The sequence below is a fragment of the Lycorma delicatula genome, chromosome 1 (genome assembly GCF_047948215.1).
Source record: "Lycorma delicatula isolate Av1 chromosome 1, ASM4794821v1, whole genome shotgun sequence".
NCBI lineage: Eukaryota > Metazoa > Arthropoda > Insecta > Hemiptera > Fulgoridae > Lycorma > Lycorma delicatula.
Genome location: NC_134455.1, coordinates 289903703 through 289925187, shown reverse-complemented (window position 1 = coordinate 289925187; position 21485 = coordinate 289903703). Strand labels below are relative to the sequence as shown.

General features: G+C 30.8%; 1 protein-coding gene across 2 annotated transcripts in view; it reads right to left on the bottom strand.

Moving 5' to 3' along the window:
• The window catches only part of LOC142332656 (spondin-1-like), a 59795-nt gene that overhangs the window by 24814 nt on the left and 13496 nt on the right, over nt 1-21485 (bottom strand). For both annotated transcript variants that reach the window (XM_075379267.1, XM_075379269.1), the window contains 3 exons: nt 9683-9889; nt 6065-6188; nt 1376-1506 (listed from right to left, as the gene is read on the bottom strand). In XM_075379267.1, coding sequence (XP_075235382.1) covers nt 1376-1506; nt 6065-6188; nt 9683-9889 — 462 coding nt within the window. The remainder of the gene's footprint in view (nt 1-1375; nt 1507-6064; nt 6189-9682; nt 9890-21485) is intronic.

The window sequence follows — 21485 nt, the reverse complement described above, 5'->3', positions numbered from 1 at the left end:
TACAAATGATAATTATCACCTATCAATAACTCAGTAGTACACGAATTATAATATAAGATTAATTTAATTTAGAATTCAAATAATATTAAAACAACTTGCGATAGACCGAGGCTCAGGGAAATAACGAATTCGCGATCACCAGGACGTCTGTTCGATCTGGGTTCCAAAGCAAGACTGCCTTTTCTCAATATTCTCAAATAATATGCCTACTGCATATTTCCTTTTCCTTATTAATTTTATGATACCCCTATCGTCCTGGGATCCCGACTACGTTGACAACCATGTGCCTACCTAGGCCTAAGCCTACCGCAATAAAACAATTTAAACCTTATTTTACAAAATATTACAAGTAATAGTACATTTCTTAAAACTACTAAAAATACAGATATTCTAAAGAATATTCTCATCGTTTTGTCGGAAGATACTCCACTGTACTTTATTCTCTTTTATTCTCTATTTTATTCTCTTTTATTCTAATATATATATGATTTTATGAATGAATGGATCTACTGTTTTGACCAATATTAATAATAAAATTAATTATAAACAATTATCAATAATCAATTAATAACTGCTAATTAACACAACTATTAAAACAACACTAATTAATTAATTTAAATGATAAAACTATAAAGTAGTAATAATTACAGATATCATAATAGACAATGAAACTATGAGTACATAATATAAAATGAATCTTAAAACATACATTTTAAAATCTTAAAACAACAAAAATTATACGTCGTAAACTTAAGAAACCAAATTAAAAAGCATATTAATATTTCAATCAGACAAAAAAAGCTTACCTGTAGTCAAGTATTCATATTAAGGCCAAAGTGTGAAATAAAAACAATTTTAAGGGAAAAAATTATCTAACAAACAAATTTAAAAAATAGTGTATAACTTAACCACTCATAAACACATTAAAATATTAAACAAATGTATATATTCATACATTTATATGTAATAAAATTATACACTTACCAAACCCTAGTCCTGGTTTAATTATATCATGTAACATTTTGACAAATTAATATGGCTATTTTAGATTTCAAACATTAACTCAAGCAAATTTTAGGTACTAAATACTTTTTATGAAAAAGCTAATGATGGAGTACCTCCAAAATCACCTTCAGAAGCACAGTCTTAAGCAACATTAAAAACACATTCTTCAACATGTATAACATTAAAGTAAGAATATCTTCCTGAAATCTTACTGCTTAGATGGAGCCACTGATTAATATCAAGCACATGCATGTTGTCAGTATATTTCTGCTGGTTTCAAAATATATAAAGAGGTTCAATTATTTCAGTTTCTCAGCAAAATATAAAAAGAGATTAACTACATTTATTAAACCTTTATTAGTGTGCCTACCATGTATGAAATTCCATTGTCTGTCCCAGCATCATATGGATAAAGATCAATTATTTTACTCTCCAACCAGGAACAGTCAGTTTGACAAAGGTCGAAGCTAGACACTCCAACAATCCAATCTGGGGATGGTCCTTAATAACACAAAATCAAAGTAACAAAACTAAACATTATATAGTAACTTATGCTAAATATAAAATAACTAGTCCTAAATGTATGAATTAATAAACTATTGAGACAACAAAATTTTATGTCACCTTTGCTATGATGTTAAATCTCACACATCATTTTATTTATAAATTAGAATTCTTACACAAAGTATATGTCAAAGATAAAAATGAAAATTAACAATCCCAAAAATTAGGTTACAACAATTATTTATTTAATTATGAAGATAGTGACCAAAAATTTTAATGACATCCATTTAACTGGTTATGTAAAAAATAAACAAAAGCCAAATCCTTAAAGAATTAGATTATATACACAAAAATAAAAAATTCATAAAGACAAAATATACATAAATATTCTTAAATATTTGAATTTAAATTTTTGAAAAATGTATATATATAGTCACACTATATATATATATATATATATATATATATATATATGTGTGTGTGACTACAAATGTAATATATACTTTCAATAGCTTATAAAAAACTAAACTGTTGTATGTGAATATAGTAAATAATATGGTTTTACAGGGAATTTCTTAAAGTTTATGTTGGTATAACTGCTCTGCTGTTAATTTCACTGATTGATGCGTCATGTGTCATGTTACCAGTCTGACAAGATGGCCACTACTGCAGTAGAGAAAGCTTTTTGTGTACTCGAATTAGTCAAAACAAACTCTGTAACTGTTGTGCAGCAACATTTCACAAAAAAATATGGTAAATCACCACAACCAAGAAAAATCAATCTATGCTAGAATAAACAGTTTCAACACACAGGGTGCCTGTGTAAAAAGAAAAGTGCTAAAAGAACAAATTGATCGTGTTTGTGATATGTGTCACCATAGCTCAGGCAAATTGACTAAATCAGCAAGTTTAGAATTGCAAATTTCTCAACCAACTGTATGGAAAATTCTGCCAAAACATTTGAAAATAACTCCTTATAAATTACAATTAGTATGAAGTTTAAATGTCGACAATAAAGTCTTACATAAATATTTTGTGCAGAGTTGCAGGTATGTGTTGAAAATGATGATGGCTCTATTCATCGCCTCTTTTGATGAATATACGTTTCACATTAGTGGAAAAGTTAATAGACACAATGTGAAAATATAGGAAACAGAAAACCCAAGTTAACGTGTTTTGTGCTGTATCTTGTGAAAGGGTGTGTGGGCCATTCTGTTTTCACAGAGTGACAGTAACTGGAATAATTTATTTGGGCATGTTTTGTGAATGGCTAATACCTCAACTTGAGGAAGGTAATAACAACTTCGTTTTTGTACAAGATGGAGCTCCACTTCAATGGCACTTACAGTCAGAAATAATCTGGATGAATGCCTTCCCAAATGATGGATTGGCCATCCAAGTGAGGAAAACATGGTGTTTAAGAGCTGGCCACCTCGTAGTCCAGACTTAACGCCTTGCGACTACTTTTTATGGGGTTATGTAAAAGAAAAAGTTTTTGTACTGCCCCTTCCTGTTGATATCAACAACTTAAAACAATGCATCACAAATGCTGTTGCTACTGTAACTGGCATATGCTTGCACGTGTTTTGAATGAATTCGACTACCTTGTTGATATCTGTCATGTTACAAACAGCATACAAATTCAACATTTATAAATAAAAAATTAAAGAACTCTTCTATATAATCATGTACGTTATCATTTCAATTATTAAAAAAAAAATTTTTAATAAGCTATTGAAAAAGTATATTTAATTTGTAATCATACTGTATATTACAATTTTAAGTGAATGACACCTTGTTCAATAAAAAAAAAAGGCAGTTTAAGAAATATAAAATTCTAAGACATCTGCAGAACTCTTTGTTAACAGTTTTTCAAATAAATATATTAAGATATTTAAAATTTTACAATATTAACTATCTTATATTTACAATAAATGATCTAAAAAGTTGTTAAATCTACAACTGACACGTATGCACAAAACATATTAATTCCCTCCGAAAGATAAACAAGTAGTTTTCCCATTATTGTTGTATTGACCAATACACACTTATGTTACATGAAAATTACAGTAAAGAACTCAGTACAATAAAAATGTATTATTTGTAGTGGCAATGCAGCTGTACACTAGGCATTTATATCAAATACAAATCGAAGATTGAAATATTGCTGACAACAAATACAATAGCGTTAATATTCATCAACCAATACTTATGCAAAATCAAAACTTTTTAATATAGGAATCTAGTTGATTACATTCAAAACTAAAATTATTTTTATTTTTTTGTAAAATTCAAATAATTGAACATATTGACCACTGTGCCAATTAATTCAATATTAACTGAAACTTACCCACCAAAAAACACAGTAAACAGATAAGCAACTTCCAAATTAGCTCCAAAGTTTTATCAAACTAGCACCAATAATAATTGATTTTCATGGGGCATCATGAGTTGGGATCCTGTGAAAATCAATTATTAAAGTTAATTTGGTAAGTTTACTTATCTGTTTACTTGGTTTTGGTGGTTAACTTTCAGTTAATATATATATATATAACATAATGAAAGACTAATAGACACTGATCTCTACATAACTGGATAGAAGATCCTTATGGCATAAAATACAATTAAGTGTTCAATATTGAAGCATACTCCAGCGCCACAGAATGAGTGGCTGGGAACTAAATAAAACCACTGAAAATAAACCACTTGTGTTTTTGCAACACAAGCAGAAATTTTCGGACAATTGTAGAAAATTTCAGAACTATTTTTTAGGTAAATATCTGATGCTTATACAGAGCTAAGTAAATATATGAACAACTTTGTAAGTCAATTTGAACAACCAAAATATAATAAAAGATGTTCAATTTTTCAAACCAATTTCTCACATGCGCCGTTTCATTTTATTCCTTCTAGCCACTCATTTAGTGTTGCTAGTTTATGCTTCAAATTTTACTAGTTCCAATAAATGGGATCATCTATCCAGTTATAGAGATCAGTGCTAATAGAATACAAAAAAGAAACGTACAGCCCAGTACGCAAATTAAAATCCAGTTAACAATGACAAAATGCACATCCATTCACAGACACAAATAATATATACAATCTCTACATACGGTATCAACCTTTGCATATCACTTCATAGAAATAGATTAAAATGGTAAACATACAAATGAAAATTTTACTCATCAACATACTAACTAAACACACATGGACAATGTTAAATTTAGGGTCTAAATTTGACAAGTACAAACAAGCTCTTTTAACTACACGATCCAGAAACTAAGCGTCAATCCATGCATTGGAAGGTCCCTCTTCACTGAGAGCTAAAAATGCTATTGAGCTATTGAGCAAATCAAAATTCAAAGAGATGATGATTGTTTTTTTCAATATTCATGGGATTGTGTACCTCACTGGGTTCCTGAAGGTCAAACTATTAATAAACATTACTGCCTTGAGATCGTTGTTCAACTCTGTGAAAAAATAAGAATAAAACTCGAATTGTGGAAGAACAAGTCATGAATTCATCATCAGGACAATGCACTGGCTCACACTGCATTGTTTGACAAGACATTTCTAGCCAAGTATAAGATCCCAGTGTTAGATCATCCGCCTTATTTGCCTGACCTGGTATCATGTGACATTTATCTGTTCCACAAGGTCAAATCTGCATTAAAAGGAACAAGATTTCAGACTGTTGAAGCTATGAAAGAAAAGGTGGCACGCGTCATGAAAGAGCTCACAAAAGAAGACTTCCAGCAGTGTTTCAAATAGAAAATTCGCATGGAGTGTTGTAGGGATAGAAGAGGGATGTATATTGAAGAGGATAATAACTAAATATGTATAAATTTAAAATAAAATATTTTACAGCATTAGTCTCGTTATTTAATAGGCCACACCACATATAGCAAGTAAAATTCACAAATTCAGTCCATTTAAATGTTATGAGATTTACTAACAAAATAAAGTAATGAAAATATTATACTAAATATCAGTACAGAAAAAAAAAATTAAAAATAATATACATCATAGATTATTTGATCACATTTTAAATAGGTTTTCTAATAATTTTTAAGACAAACACCATTAACAAAAGCATCACCTGGACCACCGCTGAGGTTAAGAAATGAATGAAAGTTCTGAAAGAACTGGAAACATATTTCCATATATTTTTTATCTTTTTTACAACTGTAAAAAAACTTGCCGACATGAGTAAAAAAAATCACTACTCACATGAATAGTGGTTTTTTTGTGAAAAATTCAGTATAAATAACCAAAGCTACAATAAATACTAAAACTTGATTCAATTTTTATCTGAATTTGGATATAAAAAGATTAATAATTAAAAATGTAATAAAATTCATTCAATTTTTATGTAATTACTTATTTTTCTAACTTATCAGAATATTTCAAACCACACCCTTCTTTTCTGTACTGTTAGACTTTTTTCTAGTTACAAAATATCATAATACTCTTATAAAATAACATAATTAGCTGTACTTTATAAATTATAAAGAAATTATAAAATGTGTAAGTACTTTAAAAGTATAATATATACCAAACATTGAAGCAAGAGAAAGAAGGTGTTTTGATCTATCAACTTTGAATGATGATGATGTATTAGTATTGACATTTGGATACCACAATCCACTAGCCTTAACTAATGTTTTTAAATGACGACTCTGAAATATAAAATCAACATCATAAGTTATCACTTGAGTGTATGAAAACTTTAAAAAAAAAATAACAATAAGATAATATTTTCATATGATAATGTTAATAATAAAACTGGTCGTCCACTGCAAGGTGTATCCTCAATTGTTGCTTTACCAGCTTCACATTCGTGACATTTCAATGCCCACCTATTCACAGGACTCCTATCAACAGTTTCAGTACCATAAACCAATGAAATATATACATAGGTAAATGTGAACCCATTTTCTGCTTTTAAAAATTGAATCACTGCATGCTGTTTTAACAGTGTTGACATATTGACCATACTTGACTCCACTTTAATTGCTGCTGCAAACAAACTGGTAAACAGGTTTCAATGCATTATCTCAGGTTTGTAGAAAGGGATTTTAGCTATCACATGCTGCCATGCCCAACTCTATAGTACCTTTTGTCTCTGTGTAGAATGCTAGTATGCAAAATTTATCAGCCGAGTCTCGTAGAACAATCATTATATTGCTTTAAATAGATTGATATACTACTTACTATATGTTTGGGGCATTTGGTGCTCAGAGATTTATTTAAAAATAAATAAAAATAAAGCTTATGCCAGTACCAACAGTATGTGTTCTTCCCAACTGATTAATTAGTATATCCAATCCAATGTTTCACAATAGAAAGAAGTAAATTAATTAGTTATTTTGCACTATCTCTTGTAGTCCTTGTGACTGTCATATACATAACAACCTACATACTGCACATACTAATTAAAAATGAAAACTCTGAGAGTAATGATACTTGTTAAGTAGACAGCACAATCTTATTAAGTTGAGCACAGAAAGCATGTGTATTGGCACATATGCTGGTGCATGGACTAAAAGCCTATGTACTAGCATTTTGCATGCATTGGCATTATTTACAAGCAAACTAAAAATATTGCCATTTTATATATCTTTTGTGGTATTGTGACACATAAAAAACAGGTTTCATACACTTGCTGTAGTAAATGTAATTGTTGAGTTTTATTCTAAATTAAATATTGATGTTGTGATCTTGGCCTATTTCCTGATCTATAGCAAAGAATAATAGTAGAATCATTCATGAATCATACATGACTAATGTGCTATTTATAATTGTAAACACAACATGTAATTCTAAAAATTTCATTTACCTTTTTTTAATCTACTGTAATCATTGCACTGTGAAGAATCATATGTCACACATCACTTGTAATTATGTCCTATAAGTGGTTAGGTTATTATAGAAATATTTATTGCAGTGTACATTTTACTTAATGAAGTGAATAGCTGTTAGTGATTTATTTTTATTATTTGCTGTGTTGTTTTCATTTACGGCTTTGCCATAAATTCAGTCATATAAATTTTAAATATTTTAATACAGTTATTTTCTTTTAAAATGCCCAACTTAGGAGGAAAAGGTAAAGTAGTTCATAATAAGGAAAGGGAAATTGTATTCAATGTTTACAATTTCTTTTTACAAAATAATGATGGAACCGGAATAGTGAAGAAAGCTGAAGTGCTGAATACGGTTGTTCAAGTGACAGAAGTATCAAAAATGAATAGTCCAAAAAATTATAGCAGAAGGGAAATCAAATGAAACTGAGAAGCCATCCGTGTTCATTTCTCTGATAAAACATGTAAATCACTTTAGTACTGTGTGCAATTTAGATTCACAAATGCTTTTGAGGCATTTAATAAATAAATTTTATGTAACTAAAAACCCATCGCTACTGTGAAAAGAATTATGAAAAAAGCTCGCAAAATTAATTTCAAAGGGAGTGAAAGATCTTTAAGGGGAATATTATGTAAAATGGGATTTAGATGGATAAAACAGAAGACTATTGGAAAATAGCATGAAATTAAAATGCAAAGAATGAAATTTCTATGAAAATTTCCCTGCTTCACTAAGAATGAAAGCCGGTTGTATACACAGATGAAACCTGCATTCACAGTAGTCATGTGACATCAAAATCGTGGGTAGACACAACAAATCTTCATGAGTGTTCACAAATGTGAGAGTCGAACAGCGCCCACGATCGTACACACTATTCTAAATACTGTAATCCATATAATAACTTTACGTTAAATAAAATGCACTGATTTACTTGTTCAAATGATTATTTAATGTTTTTGTTTAGCTTTTTACATATTTAATTATATTATATTTTTACAATGTTAGGTTGTGTTTTTTAATTAATGAGATGAGATGAACATGTGTAGCTACAAACGTGCGAGTGAACAATACAATACTATTACATAAACGCATATATTAACATCAGCTGTACTTAGGCTAAATAAATACACAGCTATAAAAAGAAGAAAAAGAGATACAAAAATATATCATAAATATAAATAATCAACATATGAAGCTGAACAATGAGGGACTGAAAACACCAGTATCCAAGAGCTCACTATTAATAATTGTTCGTGCTGACAGTAATAAAGGATTCATTAACAATGTTTAATTATATATGAGTCAAATAAGAAAGAAGATTATCACAAATCAATGGATTCTGAAAAGTAATGAAATAGTTACGGGAGAAGTGTATTCCCAACTTGCCACCTTGGTCGGTTGTTGTATTACGTAACACATCATTCAAAACATTCTGCTACAAAACCAGCCAAATTTTAACTCTTTAGAAAGCTGAACAATGAATTTACTGTTCTCTTGCTATGATGAAGACTGAATTATATAATATTATAAAATTACACAACGAAAATCAAAAGAAATTTCTTATAGACGATAATTCTGAAAATTATGATCAGTTCTATGGTTGCCACCTTATCACCCAGACTTTAAATACCATTGAAATGATTCGGACTAAAGTGAAAGAGCAAGTAGCTAAAAGAAATACAACTTGTAACGTGTTGGACTTTAAGTTGACTGAATAGGAATTTCATAAAGTATCTGAAGTTGAGTGAAGCAATGTCTGCAAGCATGTTGTCAATGTTGAAAAAAAATACAATGAAGATGAAAATTTATACGATGTGCACATCGACAATTTTGTGATAAATGAGAATTCAGAATCGGCTATGAGCCTTTAGAATCCACCAATGACAGCGACTTCAGAATTTGGGAGCTACAGCAATAAAGTGAGTAGAAAAAAATAATTATTTAAAGTATTTTAAAATAATAATATTAACTGGGACACTAAAATAATTTTAATTAAATAGCATTGTATGTATTTTTGGTTATAAATATCATCTATATTAAACTGACAATGTTTTCAGTCAGCCTAGTACTGTGCCAAATGTTTGCTGAATGCTAGTAGTTTTTGTGCCAACTATGTGCTGATTGTTCAACATATTTCAAATGTACAGAAAAGAACAAAACATTACAGTGTTGCAGCTCACTGAATGCAAGCTATTTTAGATAAGGTTATAATTTAAATATATCCAGAGAAACTAGTAATGTCAAACATAATGAAAATAATGAACTATAAGAATTATAAAATAAAATGGATACACTTGGAAATAATACTCACATTTGCTAGAAGTTCTCTTTCTAATGAACCAACTGAGCCCCATTCAGCAAGTTGTTTAAGACCATCTGTAGCAATTAGTCCTTCACCCCAAAATTTAAAATTGTTATGATGTGTTCCACCAATAACATCACTAAAATGTGTTAATGGTAGCATGAATGGAAAGTCCTTTGGATGAGTTCTGTTACTCCAGAGTCCTTCAAATATCACCTGGAACAATAGAATTAGTGAAATATATTTGTTAAAATGAAGTTATTCCAATAACAGAGTTTATAGATTTTTTTTTATAAATAATGATTCAAAACTATATGGGAATCTCGGAAGCTGATTCTGTAGCTAAAAATAGGAAAAAGGTGAATAAAAAATAGGAAAATAAACATAGGCCTGAAAACACTTTGTTAGCGAGTTACAGCTAGCAAAAGATTTTGCCCAGATTTCAGAGAGACGTAGATTCTTTTAGTTAGATTTATAAGAAAACTACTTATTGTAATGGGTACCATGATTCAACTTCCGTAAAATTTCAACATATCTACACGTTTCACATCCCCCAGACCCCAAAACCACCATCCAGCTTAAAAGTTTATATTTACATTTATATATATATATATATATATATATTTCACTTACTTGTGGACACAATAACTGCAGTAATTTTGTGCCAATCACTTTCAAATTGTTCCTTAAAAATAATCAAAAAATCTTGGTCCAGTTTGTTAACGGTCAAAATCGAACTATGGGAATGGAAATGGGGGCTTTTTTAAAAAACAAAATATCACTATAACTTTCTTACTAAGTAAAATATCAAATTTGTTTAATAATTACTTATAATTAATACTTACTTATGTAAGTAAAGTTTTTTAATATCACCAACCATTGGCTCAAGAGGTGGAAAAAATGGAGTTTTGAAGACAAAAAATCATACCTCCCTTAATAGGCACAGTATCGAATCTGTTTAAAGTGGGCATTAGTCCTATAAACATTACCTAAAACCTTTGTCTGAAACAAGTTTTGATATGACCAACCCTTACAGCAAGGATGACTAAAACAAAAAAAAAACCAGTTTTAAGTATTGGTTTGACAGTGGCTTCTGACCAGACCAAAGGGAAAACTTGTGAGGAGAATAGACTATTATGAATACACAATATGTGTTGTAGCGCCGAATTAAGAAGGTGTGAGAGCATACTGAGACGAATGCTGGTAGGTCTGAGGGAGGTGTCATGTGAGTTTTTAAGTGCGTGTAACAACTCGTTGAATGGAAATGGAGCATTTAATTCACCGATCAAATCAGCAAGTTTAACAATGGTACTTTCATATGTGCCTCTGAAATTCATTACTGTATGATGAGGTGAGGGACATCCACCAGAAACAATCTTCCAAATACTGGCCACTGTAGAAGGTGATGTAAGGAGTTCTCCTTCATGAATGAGTATGAGAAAGGATTGTTTTGGTGATCTGCAGATTTTACAGATTTTATTCCACACAATAGGTGTGGGAGTAGTGCGTGAAATGGAGTCCACATATTTCCTCCATTATTTCCTCCTAGTGTCCAAGAATACTCAACAACATAGAGCTCTAGCCCTATGGTATAAATCTAAGTGTTCATTTGTAGGCCTGCAGTTAAATTTGCGCAGTGCTTTTCATCAATTGTTAGTGTGTTGGCAATCAGCATTCCACCAAGGAACAGAAAAGCGTCTTGGGTTTTCCGAAATTTGTTTGATATATCTATTAGCATAGTTCAAGTATCATAGATGTAAAAAAGCCAAGTTTGTCAAGAGCATCTGCACCATCATCATATTGTGATGGAAAGGCTTTATGGTAACGTTCCAATCTGCCTTTTCAACTATCCATCTTTTCAACTATGCCATCAACTATCAATCTACCTTTTCAAATATCCATGGCGTTTTATTCACCTTGCGGTCAACAATAAAAGCTATAGTAATTGGCCTGTGATCACTACTGTGAAAGTTACCACAAACTAACCTATTAAGACGAGGGAGTATGAGCATACGGAGAGGTCAACGTTGGACATTGCACCATATGATAAGGACATAAATGTGTATGACCCATCATTTAGTATACAAAGATCCAAGTTTATCTCACTCTGTTTATCATATTTCCTCGAGAGGAGCAGAGAGATGAGCCCCAGGAAATATGGTGGGCATTGAAGTCTCCTACTATTAACGACGGCGATGAGATTTGCATGTGGAAATTTGATATTTCTAGAGCATTAAACTCAGTTTGGTGAGAGATACAAATTGCAAATATGCAATTTAAAGGGGATTGACATTTTTACAGCAAAAGCAGGAATGAGGGTAGTTTGTTGTAGCCAACATCCCATTTCACATGAAAATAGTAACACCAACACTCTTTCTACTATCTACAAGACAGTCGCATCTCTCACATATACAGCCTCTGAGTCTTACCATATCTTGCTGTAATAGATGCGTTTCTTTGAAAATATTACTAATGGTTCATGTGCGCGTATCAAAATTCTAATATCTTTAATGTTGGACTGAAGACCTCTAATGTTCCACTGAATAATGCTCATAAATAAAGGTAGTTAGATGTAGAAGTACAAGTAAATATATGACAAAATTAGTTATAGGTGCAGACGACATCCCAGAGGAGGATGCTGATCCCAGAGGAAACTGTTGGTTTCACTATCTGCAATTATCAACTTTTATTCAACTCAGTAAGCTCTGAAATAGTGGCTGTAAGTGAAAAAACTTGGATCAGATAACATCTGCACAAGTTTTTTTAAGTCAGTGCAGGATCCGCATTGCTGGTTGCATGCATTTAAAAGAGCTTTGCCAGATGTCACGGTGGCAAAAGAGATATCAGGTTTAACTAAGTTACAAGAGTTGATTAATTTTTTATATTCTCTTCGTGCAGTTGGTAAATATAGTTTCTGCTCTGTACAGATTCTGAGAATTGCCTTTTATTATAAAGTTGAGCAATCTCAGGAGCAAGCTGCATGTGATCCACTGCAGTTCGCACATTTCTTGTCTTCTTGGCAGTTAGTATCACTGTGATCTTCCTTGGCAAATCAAGCACAGGTCTCTGTTTTTGAGCAAGATGTTGTAGTGTGACTATATCCTTGGCATTTGAAACATCGCCTTAGGTTGGGTATGAATGGTCATACTCGAACCAAGAGGTAGCCTACTTTTCTTTGGTGGTACCGAAAGGTTAAACTCAAAATAAGGGAAGGTTGTTCCACTCCACTTTGTCTTTTCATCACTCGCTTCACCTCCACAACTTCCTGAGTACGAAGCTCACTAGCTATTTCATTAACATCCATCTCCAGAAGATCCTGTCAAAAGATTATTACTCCTCCCTAGTGGTGAACACATCTGCTCAAATCAGCTGATTTGGAAGTCAAGAGTTCCAGCGTTCAAGTCCTAGTAAGGGGGGGGGGGGGGGGTGGTTACTTTTATATGGATTTGAATACTAGATCATGGAGTTGAATACTAGATATGGAATTGGTGGTTGAGTTTCAATTAACCACATCTCAGCAATGGTTGAATTGAAACTGTATAAGTACACTTCATTTAGACTCATACATATCATCCTCATTCATCCTCTGAAGTAATACCTGAATGGTAATTCCTAGAGGGTAAATAGGAAAAAGAAAAAAGGTGCCTAGAGGACATCATTTGAGACTCACTACACAGACCCATTCACCCACTGGCATGATAGTTTCCACCTTGGGTTACAGTTGCGCTTCATAAGGTGTCACAACATCACAGAGTGTATGTGTAAGAAGAAATAATGTACAATGTTGTAATGTAGTTGTGTAAAGGTATATGTTGTAAATTGTGTAATGTTCTTGGTGTAGTGTATAAGTAAAGTGTTCTGCAGCTCAGCATGTAGTGGGAAGAAAAGCTGCAGAGGCTCTGACCGTGGGGACAGCAACCCCCAAAATCTTAAATAATAAGACTCCTTGTCGGGCATTATTGCTGTTGCTATAACTGTGAGTTTCATATTGTTTATGTTGCAAGTTGTGCAAAATTTCTGGTTTTAGAGTGCTTTTGAAGTGAAAAATTTGTTAAAATGCCACGAAAATGTGTAAATTCGGTGAATAAGTTTTGTTACATTTGTAGTGAAGTAACATTTTCATCACAGAAACGCAATCTGATGCCTCTTGTGAATACTGCCTATCAGCATTACTTTGGTATGAAGGCAGGGGATCAGGATAAGTCACGGGCTCCACATATATGTTGCAACTCTTCTTCAGTTATACTATGAAAATTGCTGAAAAATAAAAAACAATCTATGTCTTTGCTGTGCCTATGGTTTGGCGGGAGCCTACAAACCATACAGATAACTGCTATTTCTGCTTGACTCCACCTACAAAGGCAGAATTGTCAATGAAGAAAAGAGGAACAGTTCATAAATACTCTAATCTTCCAACTGCTATTCAACCTATTCCACATTCAGATAGTTTACCAGTTCCTACTCTACCCCAAAATTATGAGTTTGAAGTAGAAAATGAGGACAGTGTGAAAGAAGAAGAACCCAACAAGCCTCCACATCTCATGACTCTTTTTAACGATAAAGATGACAAACTGTACAGACTGAGTCAAGTGGAATTGAGTGATCTCATTGAAGACCTTGATTTGTTTAAGGAGAAAGCAGAACTACTAGGGTCAAGACAACAGCAATGGAATCTTCTCCACTGTGATAACAGGGTCTTACAGTACAGACATTGTCATAGGGATCTGCTTTCTTTTTTTGAGAAGAAAAACAACCTTGTTTGCAGCGACGTTAATGGCTTGATGAAATGTTTGAATTTGAATCATGATCCAAATGATTGGATGTTATTCATAGACTCCTCCAAGCTTAGTTTGAAAGCTGAATTACTTCACAATGGCAACTGTCTTCCTTCTATTCCTGCTGGTCATGTAGTTCACATGAAGGAGACTTATGCAAACATGACAATCCTCCTAGACTCAATCAAATATGCTGAACACATGTGGAAAATCTGTGGCAATCTAAAAGTCATCAGTGTTCTCTTAGGAATACAACTGGAGTACACTAAACACTGCTGCTTTTTATGTTTGTGGGGCACCAGGGATAGGAAATCACATTATATTCAAGCAGACTGGCCTCTGGAAACAAAAATATTGTTGCTGAGCCTCTCATGGGCCCAAAAGATGTTCTTTTTCCACCCCTTCATATAAAGCTGGGTTTGATGAAACAATCTGTCAAAAGTATGAATCAAGAAGGGCAGGCCTTTAAGTAGTTAAAAGACAAATTTCCTACATTAAGTGATGCAAAAATTAAGGAAGGTATTTTTGTTGGGCCACAAATTCAGTAACTTGTAAAGGATCCTGCATTTGACCAAATTTTGGAGGGAAAAGAAAGGATGCTTGGGAAGCCTTAAAGGGAATCATTCATCGAATTTTAGGCAACAAAAGAGAAGAAAGCTACAGACAGTTGATGACAGTACTTCTGCAAAAATACCGTCAACTCATATCCAACATATTCCTTAAAATATATTTTCTCCACTCACACGTGGACTTTTTCCCTATTAGTTGTGGAGATGTCACGGAGAAAGACTCCATCAGGATATTTTTGCAATGGAACAAAAATATCACGGCCATTGGAATGAAGCAATGCTTGCAGATTACTGCTAGTCTGTGTGTATGGATGCTTTGGAACCACCTACAAGAGGAAAGCCAAAAGACAACAATCTCATGAAGCTACCACATGATTCTCTTCAGACCCAATCAACAATAATATATTCTTCAATTAATTAAGAACTCTTAGAATTTAACTGTCATTAAAAAAATATCAAATGGACTTTCTATGTTGTTGGTATATGTAATTAAAAGGTACTGTTTACTCTTAATCATTAAAAAAAAATACTTCCACCTATTGTACATCTCAAATACTAGAGCTAATAAAAATTTTTCTTTGTCATATTTGTTTTTTTCAAACCAAAATTAGTAAGTTTTGACTTATGAAATGAAGGAAACATTCAAAACAAAATTTTTTGTTGGGCAGTGAATTAGAGCCTCTCTTTGAGTGTAAATGTTATGGTTAAATTCAAAATAATTTTGATTAGAATAAATATTTAATGCCTCAATAATCTCAATCAAGTCTTGCAGTTTGATTAATTTTTTGAGTAATCAGTAACTTGTTAATATTGTTGGTAATATCTTACGATGGAATATTAGGAAACCAATTTTTTACATGAAAAGAGAGCAGTATAGAATTATCTGGAATATAAATCCTTAATATTTTCAACAAGTGCAGTTGAAGTTTTAATACTAAATTTTGGTTGAAATTTGCAATGAGATTGGATAACGTTAATCATCTCCTAGACAATTAACCAGGAGGAGAATTAACATATGAAACTATAAATCTAATTGTATAATTATGTAATTTAATTATAGAGTATAATTTGGGTAGTTGCAAATTCATTAGTGTTAAAATGAAACCATCACTCTCCCTGAAAAAAGGACTATTCTTAATAATTCCTTTAACCTCTATTTGAAATTTAGTTGTATAATTCCCCTTAATAATACCAAACTAGTTGAGATCTAAAAATTTAAAAAGCATGATTAATTTTTTCTAAAGCAATAACAGTTTTTCCTTTATCTGCATGTGTGCAAACTATATATTATTCTCTCTCTAACCATACTATCTGAACTTGATTAAAAGTAAATTTCTAACAATATAATTGCTGTCCTGACAATTTTTAATTTTTATAGCCAAACTATGTGTTTTGCAATTTATTCATATCTCTTGAAAAAAAATATTCTTATAAACTTTATTTTCAAAATTCAAAGTTTGCACTCTACACCTAAAATTTATAAATCTTTCTTGTATTTGTTATAACAAAATCTTGGCTTTAGATTATAACAAAACCTTTCTTAAAAAGTTGAATTTCATGTTTGCTAAATTCTACATCTGTTAAATTCATAAATCTATCAAAAAATGCATAATTTGTGTAATTTTTTCCAAGCCATCACCCAAATCAATATTTCACTTCTAAATACTAAGTTTTTGCTTCTGCTTCAAATATTTTTTATGTAGCTTGCAAATCTAATAATTGAAACTGAATATAACATAATCTAAAAACTAATTCTGAACGTATAACTTTAAGGGAAATATTGTAAAAATCTTGCTTCCTATATTAGGTTTTCTATCTTCAACTACCCATTTCCTAATGTGTGTGAGTTGTGCTTTTCTGACTGACACATTCCTATTGTCAGTTCTTAGCTTCATACATCTTGGAGTAAGGTTCTTCCTCAAACATACGTTGAAAAACCAAATGTTTTGCATTGTAATTTTTGACTGTAGAATTACAGTCAAAAAAACTACTCAGAGCATATGACTAAAAAACTTACCTTTGGCTTTTACCAAATAATTGATGGATGATACCTTACTTGGACAAAATCCACAATCAAAAGTTGGAAAATGAAACCAACATATATTCTTTGATTTTCACTAGTTTTATTTAACCATGACAGCTCTTCTGATACACAGTACTTTCTTCAGATGTTAATTACAGAACAATAAAGCTTAAAAGTTAGATACAAAGAACAAAGTAAATGTATTAAATCAGTAGAGATAAGGCACTAAAAAAAACAACAGTAGGGAATAAATCAAATTATCAACAGCAGGTAAAAATCAACAATGAATGACATATTTATCAGTTATATAATTTTACCCTTATGGTATAACAAATTAATTCTACAGTCAAAAACTACAACACAGAACATTTGGTTTTTCGGTGTGTTTGAATAAGAACCTTACTTCAAGAAATATGAAGCTAAGAACTGACAATAGGAACTAAATACATATATATAATTGTAATGAACAGATAGAAAGATCTTTTGAAAAACATATTATGAACCATAAATCTTGCTTTTCCAGTAACAAGAATTCTAATAATGGTTGTCATATAATTGTTGAAAATCATGATTCTAATCGTAATTTCAAATACTACATGCTGAGAACAGAGGTTTGCAACTAAACCTTTTAGCATCATTGAAAATTAATAAACTTAAAAAGTCTAATTTACGTTTTTTAAATGATCATTACTTAGACTTTAATAGTCACCACTATTATTAAACTTATAAATGTGAGAAAGCTTCTCATTTTACATAAATACTGTCCATTTTCTGAAATAGATCAATAGAAATAAATGATAAATGTGTTCACTCCCTACTGCTGCTCTTTTTCTTTATGTACTTTATCTACTGATTTAATTCATTTAACTTGTCCTTTGTAATTAACTTTTAAACTTTAGTATTCTGTCTTTAACATCCAAAGAAGATACTGTGTACAGAATCAGCTCTCATGTATAAATAAAACTAATAAAAATAAAAAAACATAGATTATTTACATTTTCCAGTTTTTGTATAGGTTTTTCATCTATTAAAGGCATCATCTATCAATTAAAAAAAAAAACAGCTTGAAAATAATTCATATATTGTTTTATTATTAAACCTGATTATGATTTGTTTCGATAAAGTCGGGCATTTTAGAAAAAATATTATCTTTATAAGAGCACAGAATAATTGAAAATCTTAATTAATAATTAATAGGTAAATGTTGATATGAAAATGTAATTAGCAAAATATATTATTTAACTGGCAGAAGCTTTTGGTTATTTACTTTTTTGAGAAATTAAATTAATATTTTAAATACTTCTCTCTATTAGTTGAACAATAACTCTTTCCTTATTCCAAATATATATTAATATGTTGCCTTTGGACACTGTCCAAAACATTATTAATGCAGGTTCCATCAGTCCCCATGGCCATCATTGCTATTACATAATTATAATTATTAAAAAAGTAGTGATGGCAAATATAAGCTAAAAGTAATCACTGCATTAATCTGTTTTTAGTAAAATTTTAATTAACCAGTCAGTATGAGTATTGATGTGATTAAATGTAAAGCCATTATCATTTTCATTATATCTACCGAGAGATCTGCATGTGGTATTGAATTAATGAGTTGGGTTAAATATTTTGCTTAATTCTATTTGCATACACATTATTTGTAAAACAGTCTATTATAAATTTGTTTGATGTTAAGCAAGCTCATTATCTATTAGTAATCAGAATTATATCAATAATCATCTATGGAAAAACTTATTTTATCATTTATTGTATCTAATATATGGTCTCACACATTGATCTTAAGGCAAGACAGCTATTTCAGGATCACTTTCCATTCGAGTGTTACCTTCTCATATAATGTTTTCAAACATTCACAGATGGCTCAGATACAGAAAGCTTAAACCTGAAATTCCTTTAACCTTAAAACCTCTTTATACCTTTAAATGTGAAAATTATAACATAACTTTTGATCTTTTCTCTATATCACCACATTTAATGAAAACAGAAATATTGAATTTTTATTATATATATTTTATACATATATATATATATACACACACACACAAAATCTAGTTCCCCACATCAAAATATAGAAAAAACTTTTAATCAACATATGTCCAGAAAAAATTAGTTTACCAGCTTAGTTTATCTGCATTTTGTATTTTTAACATAAAAATATATTTTTCAGGAATGGTTAATCACATGAAACTGAAATTTCATATACAGCTAGAGTACCTAGAGGTTTACATGTCAAATAATGAACCTGATGGTTTATAAATAATAAACCTGATCTCTGTCTATTTCAAAATTGGGGCCATGAAACTTTTTAATTGTTAAAATCTTTGAAACTGACGGTTAATTTAAATGTTAGTTACAAAAAATGTTAAGCGTTTTATTACAAAGAAAGTGACACCTAATTTATTCAAATCTGTTCATAAATAACAAAATTATGGCAAAAATACTTGAAGTAAGTCATTCTAGATTAAAAACCAGTTTTCACTTCTTTCAGAATAAAATTAAATAACTCTACATGATCTCAACTGGAATAATAATATTAATGTCATCATGTAATAAATTATAATTATTTAATAATATTGGAAATATTACAATAAAATATTACTAAACTCATGAAAATATTATAATAATAAATAATATTAATATTGAAAAATATTTTGCGTTAAAACAAATGTAATAATATAATTAACAAGTCATTGTTGTAAATTTGAATAAAAATTAATAACCAGCTTGTCTTTTGCTAATGACAAAGTGAACGCATTGATTTGTGCTGTATGAGTTAATTATTTTTTTATCATTATCTTATTCACAATTGGAGGTAATGTGAATCATATTTATACTAACTTAAAAGTGGCTGATTTGCATCTAATATATGGTCTCACACATTGCCACACCCTTGAGTCAAGACAACCGTTTCAGGATCACTTTCTATTCAAGTGTTACCTCCTCATATAATGTTTTCTTTCATCCATTCATAGATGGCTCAGAGACACAGGAAGCTTAAAACCTGAAAAATGTGATATATCATGACCACGTTCAAAATGTACTCCCAAATTTGAGGAGATTGTGCTAGATGGAATATCTAACCATCCTGACAAAGTAATTAATTACTGTTTATTTTTCTGTAGGGAGCTGGCCTCGGAATTCAGTGTTAGTAATACAACAGTTGGGAAGGTTTTTACATGAGCACTAACTTCCATGCCTATCAATATCAGCAAGTAAAGGCTATTTTACTTGAGATTATACTCATCGTGTTTGACTATGACAAGGGTTTTTACAAAAATGTACTAAACTGAATTTTCTTAATAATGTTTGCTTTACCACTGAAGCCAAATTTACAAGAGTGACCTGTTTTAACACCCACACACATACATGATATTAATTGAAAACTCTTATGCCATTTCAGAAAACCATCACCAATATCAGTTTTCTGTAAACATACGAGCTGGTATTCTGGGTGACCACTTATTTGTCTGTTTTTACCAGAATTGTTCAATGCTGAAAGATTTCTTGACAGCTTCTTTAACTTCAAGATTTGCCATTAAATTACACAACAAAATGAGATTCATGCTGGATGGGGGTCTGACTCATTACAGAACTTACTTAAAGTTTGAGATTTAAATGAAGTATACCCAAACAAATGGTTTGGTTGAGGAGGCCCAGTAGCATTTATCACCAAAATTTGTCTAGGCCTGCAAGGTCTCCCAATCTCAATCCTCTTGACTTTTTCTTATCAGGCCATTTTAAAAACGCTTGTATAAGACACTCCCTTCGATATCATAGAATTTTGCACAAGAATTCAAAATGAGATTGAGAGGATTTCTGAGGCACCTGGCATCTTTGAAAGAGTCTGGTAATAAACAAAAAAACACCTGGAGACATGTATTTTGATTTTTTTGGGGGCTGCAATTTTTAAGAGTTACTGTAGTTTCTTTTATTAATGTTTTATTATCTGACACATTAATTTATTGTTGTTAAATAAATTTTAATTGAAAAAAAAAACACTGTTTAATAACCAATGTCTGTTCATTAACCAAAAAACTTGTAATGAAATTTTTTCTCAATAATTATATTATTTATTATTATATTTTCATGATTTCAGACATATTTTATTTTAATGTAATATTTTCAATATTATTATATCATAATTTACCACATAACATTAATAAAATTATTCACATTCAGATCATGTCAAGTTATTTAATTTTATCCGGGAGGAAGTGAAAACTGGATTTTAATCTAGAATGACTTCAAGTATTTTTGACATAATTTTGTTATTTATGAACAGATTTGAATAAATAAGGTGTCACTTTTCTTTCTTATGAAATGCTTAACATTTTTTGTAACAACGTTTAAAAAAACCATCTGTTGCAAAAATTTTAACAATTAAAAAGTTTACATGGCCGCAATTTTGAAATGGATTAAGAGACCAG